A 7,363-nucleotide genomic window follows, 5' to 3' on the forward strand; every position below is an offset into this window, starting at 1 on the left:
CGATGTAATTGCTGCCTCATTTTCGCAATTTATAATTGTGGGGATAGGCAAATGCGTTTATTTGCAATCAGGATATTTAAACGCTTGGTTTGCTAATTCCTTCTCAGTGCTGACCTGTACAGTTTCAAGTTAATATCTCAAACTGTTACCAAATCAAACTAGTCTACTTGGCTAAGGGCGGTAAAGCCAATCTACTGACACCAGGTTGTGGCAAAGAAAAGTGCAGCGTTTACTGCAAGGTGCCCAATGTGGGGCAAGGCAAGGAGAACGGGCAGCTCATCTTCAAAAGATCCCAACTCCTTGATGGCTTTCAGGGAAAGATTTTTACAGTTAAGGTGAGGGAGGGGGGTCACGGGGTGAGTGGTCATCTCATGTACATACATCTGGTAGGTTGGTGGTGAGGTGATAGGGTGATGTGGAAATCTCCATCATCAACCTTCTGGTTCCAAATGGTCCAGGGTCTACATGCTTGAGGTTAGCATGCTGTTAACTTTTTTCACCTGGTGGGGGTTTAGTATCTGCAAAACAACTCAAAGAATATTATCTATAGCCCCTGAGGAGGAACTAAAGGTCCTTAATTTTGTTTGATGGCTAAAGTATTATTATTTTGTCTTGCTTGGCTCTTTTCCTTCGTTTCTGCACCTTCTCACTTCTCTGATTAAATTTGCTCTTTGGAACTCGAGGAACGCCTAGGAGGCTAAAGGTTTTCCATAAACCAGAGGAAGGGAACACGAGGGGTCCACGAAGAAGGCCCCGCAGAGTCCTGCTCAGTTTCAAAACCAGTGAGAACCAGTTGGTGGAGCAAATTCACGAGGCAATAGCCTTTCTTCTCAGTTGTCAGTTGGGTTCAAGGAAAGGTTTTTAAATAACACATTAGTCCTTTAAAAGGTAAAAATAACCACTGGGGATGGGTTTCTGGCTAAGGTTCAGTTTGACTCACTGCCTTAAAAGTCTGAGGAACCAGGGTGGCAAAGCCTGGAAAGGCTGGAAAGTGAGTCTGCCCCAGGTGACTGAAAAGCTCTCATGGGCACTTCTAGTCAGTATATAAAAGCAAACACACAAGACTGCTCTTGTCTGTGAATAGAGAATAATTTTCAAAAAGAGAGGCAGAACCTTCATTTAGCCTTAATCAAAACCAGCCTGCCTTTGGACCCCACTGCTTCCAACTCGCTTTCACGCCAAGTAGTCAAGAAGAGCGTTGCCCTGGTTGTGGAGATGCCAACCCCTGTAACTTGCCCAGGGACACTGCCTCACTGGCCCTGTCTCTGCCATTCGGGAAGGGGGCCCACAGGCTTCGCACAGAGGCAGATGTGGGAGGCCACGGGGCCCCACGGAGCTGGTGCTCACCTCGTGTCTGGCCAGTGGCTCCAGCCTTATAATTACTGGGAAGCTTGTTGCAAATAGATTCTCTCTTCTCCCTTTGGATTTCACAGCTCTGGGATATAGCCCAGGAAGCTGTATCTTTTTTTTTTTTTTTTTTCTTTTCACTTCCCTGGGTGATCCTGGTTTCCTCCACCTTGCAAGCCACACCCAAGGGCATGACAAACAGTGACTAAACATTTCAGCCAGTGGAGCTGGGGAGGGGAGAAGGAGAGGTCTTGTAGGAATTTGGGAAATACCTTTATCATTCGCAAAATTGCTGAGCAGGGAGAGAAGCCTCAAACCAACCAAAAAAGTAACCAAAGCCCCCATGCAGTACTGAATTGCTGAGCTTTTAATGTGCAACACAAAGACTGTCAAACAGCCCCCAAAGGAGCAGCTCTCTGGGGCAGGGGTGGGGGGAATAGCTGGAGACACTGGGCAGGGGCTCCTAAGTGCAGGCTGCACATGCTGGGGGTGGGAGTGCTGGGCAAGCCCAAGAGGGGGTCTCCAAGCGGGAGTGGGGGTGGGGGGTGTCAGGGTGGAAAGGGACCCCAGGGAGTCTGGAAGACCCTCAGGGTAAATGGGAGTATTTCAGTATCTCTGGGGGTCCTCAGAGCTCGGGGTGCCCTCAGGATGAAAGAGGCTGTCTCAGCACATGGTTGGAGGCCTTAAGATGGAAGGGATTTGGGGGGATCTCAGCCATGGCAGAAGTGGTACCTCAGATGGAGAGTGTCTCTGGGAGCAGGAGAAAAATCAAGATGGGGGTGGGGAGGGGGACTTGGGTCACATGGAGGGGATCTTGGGCTTTTGGAGAGGTGTCAGGGTGTAGAGGGGTCCGGGGGTTTTTGGAGTGATGTCAAGGCATAGAGGGATCCTGGGATAGACAGAGGAGGTCCTGGGTCACACGGAGGGCATCTCGGGCGCTTGGAGGGGTGTCAGGGTGTGGAGGGGATTCCAGAGAGCATGGAGGGGTCTCAGGTGCTTACAGGGGTGTCAGGGCACAGAGGGGATCCTGGGGTCCCTAGAGAAGGGCCTGGGGCACATGGAGGGGATCCCGGATGCCTGGAGGGGTGTCGGGGCTTGGAGGGGGTCCCGGGGCAGGTGGAGGGGGCTCTCTGGCCGCGGCAGGAGGGCGCTCAGCTGGTCTTGCACTCGCTCTCGCGCCGCCGCTTCTTGTGCTCGGCGTGCTCCTGCGCCTGGCGCGCCCAGGGCCCGGGCCCGCACAGCCCCACCACGCAGCAGGCCAGCCGGCGGCCCGCGTTGCCGTTCTCCACGCTGGCCTGGTTGCCGCCGCGGCCCAGGTCATCCTCGCCCTCGTGGACCACCACGGCGCGGCCCACGATGGCGTGCGGCCCGCAGAGCGAGGCGTTCAGGCCGGAGCGGTACTTCCAGAGCTGGCCGTCGCGCACGGCGAAGTTGCCGAAGTCGCCCGGGTGCTTCGGGTGCGGCACCCCCAGCGGGTTGTAGTGCGGCCCGGTGGTGTCGCAGCCCTGGGTCAAGTCCCCGAACTGGTGCACGTGGATGGCGCGGCTGGTGACGTTGGGCTCGGTCGGGAAGCCCTCCAGGTGGAAGAAGGCCTCGAGCAGGGCGCCGGGCCGGAGCTGCCGGAAGAGCACGAGGCCCCTCACCCGGGGCTGCGCCGCGGCCAGCGCGGCCGACGGCAGCACGCGGCAGGCGGCGTGCAGCGCAGCATCTTGGCCACTCGCCGCCCGCCGCTGCTTCATCTCCTGCCAGATCTCCGTCACTTTGGCGTGCATGTCGCGGATCTGCTCCTCCATGCCGAAGCCGGGGTCCTGCGGGTCTGGGTTGGTCCAGGCTTCCGAGGCGTGTGTCGCCATGAGCAGGTAGGCACAGAGCAGCGCCAGCATGGCTGGAGTCGGGCACCTGCGGGCACCCGCAGGGGGTGGGGGCAGAGCGAGACTTAGTCACTGGAAACCTGAAATCCCAGGGACCCTGGTGTCCTTGAATCCAACCTCCCCTCTCCCCACCAGGGGGCTTCCTTGCCCAGCGTGCTTTTGTTCTTTCGGCCCCTGTCTCTCCAGGGCCTGCTGTGTTCCAGGAACTGTATTCGGTGCTGTGGTGGTAAAGATAAATGAGACATAATCCCAGAAAATTCACAGGAGTCTTTCTGAGCCACAGATCTGAGCAAGGACCTCCCAAGCCCCATCTCCATGGCATGGGGAGTCTCAGGACAGTCTGCCCAGGGGTAGGGCTTGACTCCAGATACATGAGGGAGGCTCTCATGGCCCTTCCAGATCTCCCTCTCCCCATCTCCGTCCCTCATCTCTGCCCCCCTTCCCTCTGCATCCTCTCTTGCAGGCATGGGTAAGGCTTGCTGCCCCTGCCTACTTGCATTTCCTGTGCCTTTTCTCTAAAGTGCCCTACCCCTCTTCCCTGTCATGCTCTGTAAACTTGAAGCCAGAAACTCAGTTTTATTCATCAGTATCCCCAGCATCTGGGTTTGCATCTGGCAGCAGGAGACATTTAATATGTAAATGTTGAATGAGGAGTTCACTGAGAGACAGACATGTCATCAAATCATTCCAATGCCATCTTGTGATTGAAGATGGAGCGTTGTACTAGGAAAGGACAGAGTAAGTAGTGCCCATCTCCCTGGGAGACTCCAGGAGGGCTTCCCAGAGGAGGTGACTTTTGAGGGTCTCACAAGACAAGTAGCAGTTTTTCAGCCAAGCCAGGTCAGAAGCCCATTTCAGGCAAGAGTCACAACCGGCTGTGAAAGGACACAGTTCATTTTGTGGGTGGGGGAAATTCAGTGTGGCTGGAACATGGCCTGTGCCTCCAGGGAGGACTCAAGGCTGAAGAGAAAACTTTGAGCCAGGGATTGAGGAGCTGGGTTTGCTGTGCTAAGGTGTGCGGCTATTAGCCAGGAGGCTAGTGCTGGCGGAAGTTTCTAAGCAGAAGACTGAGTGTTGAGATAGTTTTTAGTTTATTAACTCTGGAGAAAGTTTGGGCTGGACTTCAGGGATGGAGAGGACAGTGAGAAGGAATGGGAATAGCCTAGGAAGAAATAGAGACACAGAGGAGAAATACAGACAGAAGGAGGTACTTTAAGAGGCAGTAGCAACAGTTCAGACCAGAAAAGATGAAGGCTTTTCCTGAGATGGAAGCAAAGATAGAGGAGGGCGTGGGTTCAGGAGACATCTTGGCTAGCACTGGCAGCAGGGAAGAGGAACTGAGGATGACTGAGTTCCCAGCAGGAGAGACTGGCTGGCTGGATGGTGGTACCAGGCCCTGAGAAGAAGGGAGAGAGGGCAAATTCGGCCTGAGCCTGCAGAGGGCAAGATGCTGGTGACTGCCCAGGTGAGATGTTCAGCAGATGGTTGGAAACAAGGGTTCTGGTGCTCGGAAGGAGCAGTGGCTGGAAGGGGTTCTCAGTGTTGGCTGCACATCAGATTCTGGTTCTTACAAATCAGGCGCCCAGGCCTCACCCAAGGGATTCTGATTCAGTGGGCATGAATTGTTTTGTTTTGTTTTTTTAAAGCTCCATCAAAGATTCTGGGACCCAACCATAGAATCAGTCACATAAACTGACTGTAACATCATGGGGGAAGTTACTGACTCTCTCTTGGCTGTAAAACAAGGCTGATAATACCACCGAGGGCCACTGGGAGGATTAAATGAGATATGATACGCCAGGCTATTTTCCCATTTTAAAGTCTGTCCACAGGGATCATCACTGCCTCCAAGGGACTGATTTGAGGATCAATTGCACTTTCAAAGGCCTTCTCCAGTCCCAAAGCAGGTGCTATTTTAAAATTAGATTCTGAGGTTGAGTGTTTATTCTTTCCATAACCATTACAGAAAGGCAGTCTAGTATGGTGATTGAGAGAATGGAATCCGAAACTTACTGGCTGGATCTGAAGCCTGACTGCCACTCAGTCTCTAAGGGTAGCTGAATTGCTATTTTCACTGCAGAGTAGCAGAGAAAACGCTGGACTGCAGACTCAAGTTGGGCTCTCTCCCTCCTCTCTGGGCCTCGGTTTTCTTATCTGCAAATAGAGGTAACAATACTTCCCTTAGAGACTTGCTGTGAGGCTTAAAAGACACAATTAGAATTGCTGATATTTGCTGAAGACAAGGGCAGGCACTATTAAAAGCACTTTGCATATGTTAATTCATGTAAGCCTCACAAAAACCCTATAGGATGGGTGTTACCTTTATCCCCATTCTATTGTGTGGGAAACTGAGGCACCGAGAGGCGAGGGGCAAGACCCTAGGTGAGGGTCTTGCCCGAGAGCTTACACATTCAGTAATGGCTGAGGCAGGATTTGAAAGTGTGTGGTCTGTTTACCTTAGGCACTTAGCCCAGAGCCTGGTATGTAGAAAATTCTCAGTTAATGGCTGCTCTTAGTAAGAAACTGCTGATAGATTTCAGGACCTGAAAGCTGAAAGATGCTGTTGAAGCCGTGGGAGGAGGACGTAGCCAGGAAAGGCTCCGGAAAGGAGTGACAGGTAGGGGGAGAAGTCTAGAAAGTGACCTCAAAGGAACCACCTCTAATGTGGCCTGGTTACTATGGTGAAGCCCCAAGGAGTGGGTGCAGGAAGGAGGGGACCAACCCTGAGGCCAGACCTTGGCCTCAAGCTCTCCGTCATCATCAAGTGACCATGCCCCTCCTTCTGAGCTGGTCCTGCCCTTCAGGAGGGCTCTGCCAATTGGAAGATTTTTTTCTTAAAAACATGGAGCAAAATCAGATTGTTTTGGATGTGGCCATTCTTTTGAAGAATGATTGGGTATTAATTAACACTTGAAGGAGAAATTGTCCTCTTAACAAAAAGCAAATTCTTCTTGGATCCTGAACCAGGGGAAGTCCTGACTCCTTGGGTCTTAAACTTTCCCTTCGAGTCCTGGAGGCCAGCCCGCAGAAGGCTCACCCTTCCCACACAGTCTCCAACTTAGTTTGAGCTGTGCGTGGCCAAGTGGTTTTTTTGAAGGCTTCACTGGTCCAGAGGTGGGGAGGCCAAGGTTATCACCGCACAGAGACAATGCAAGCCACCAAGCCGGTGCCTCCTTCCTGGGTCTGGGTTTGGGAAGACTGCACACCCCTGAAGGCTCTGGGAGGTTCTAAGGCCAGGGCTCTCTCCGAGAAGGGCCCTGATTGCAACCCTAAGCCAGCCAGCCCCACCCCCCACCCCCGTGTGCCTCTCCTAAACAGGTGGCTTTTCCTAGCCACCCACGCCAAGCAATATCCAGAGAAGCCGCCTTCCTCACTGTTATCTCTAACCTGAGGACACCAGAGTCCTCTCGGACTGGCCTTGTTAGATCCCAGAACAGTCACTTTCTCCCCAGTTGCCTTCTTCACCTCTCTCCCCACCTCCCCACTCCTCCCCTTCAGAGCAGCTGGGCCCGGTCATGAAGTGTGTTTCTCTCCCCAGAAGATGAACAAATACTCTTCCAAGAAGAGGTCGGATGCCCCGCCCCAGGATCAGACTCAGTAAGCAGGCTCTGAGAAGCATGAAATGAACCTTGACTTGGCACCCACCTTTCCAGCTCTTCCAAGAGAGCTTTTCCTCCTGAGAAATGGGGAGCAGCACCCTGCCGCAGTTCGCAGGAATGTGGGCAGACTCCCGGCTGTTTGTGGCCGCGCAGGGAAGCAGCGGGAGGAGTGGTCACCGCGAGGAAAGAAGGTCATTGGGCCGGCTTAGGGAGGGGAGCAGGCCGGGCGGGCCTTGCTGAATTGCCTCACCTCTTCCAGCTCTGCCCCCTCCTCCCCCCACCTCAGTTCCCTGGCCCAGTATTCCTTTTCGTGACGTAACTGATTTGTGCAGACTTAGCAAGTGACCTTCAGGGCGCAGCAAGGGAATAAAAAGTCGACAAAAAATAGCCTGTTTGGAGAGGTGTACAATGGCCTCTTTTCTTGAGAGGCCCTTTGCTCTCCCCTGATTTCCTCAGCTACTGATTTATTTTTGCTGGATGCTTCTAAGGTGGAAATGGACACCCTGCAAATGTGTGTGATGTTTTCTCCAGAACTCTGCTGCTGCA

General features: G+C 53.3%; 1 protein-coding gene across 2 annotated transcripts; it reads right to left on the reverse strand.

Annotated features, from left to right (window-relative positions):
• Positions 1–1,691: 1,691 nt before the first annotated feature.
• On the reverse strand, positions 1,692–6,995 carry SOD3 (superoxide dismutase 3). 2 transcript variants are annotated; one of them, XM_031436563.2, is made up of 3 exons: positions 6,864–6,995; positions 5,232–5,372; positions 1,692–3,246 (listed from the first exon to the last, which is right to left on the reverse strand). In XM_031436563.2, the coding sequence occupies exon 3, from the start codon at positions 3,228–3,230 to the stop codon at positions 2,499–2,501; it is 732 nt and encodes a 243-aa protein (XP_031292423.2). In that variant the 5' UTR covers positions 3,231–3,246; positions 5,232–5,372; positions 6,864–6,995; the 3' UTR covers positions 1,692–2,498. The 2 variants fall into 2 exon arrangements, with proteins under 2 accessions (XP_031292423.2, XP_064343845.1); XM_064487775.1 differs by lacking the exon at positions 5,232–5,372 and having other exon boundaries at positions 6,864–6,987.
• Positions 6,996–7,363: the final 368 nt, after the last annotated feature.

The sequence above is a fragment of the Camelus dromedarius genome, chromosome 1 (assembly GCF_036321535.1).
Source record: "Camelus dromedarius isolate mCamDro1 chromosome 1, mCamDro1.pat, whole genome shotgun sequence".
Lineage (NCBI taxonomy): Eukaryota > Metazoa > Chordata > Mammalia > Artiodactyla > Camelidae > Camelus > Camelus dromedarius.

What these genes read in the sequence shown, in the direction of transcription:
- SOD3 (XM_031436563.2), bottom strand. Translation starts at nt 3,230, where the DNA reads ATGCTGGCGCTGCTCTGTGCCTACCTGCTCATGGCGACACACGCCTCG.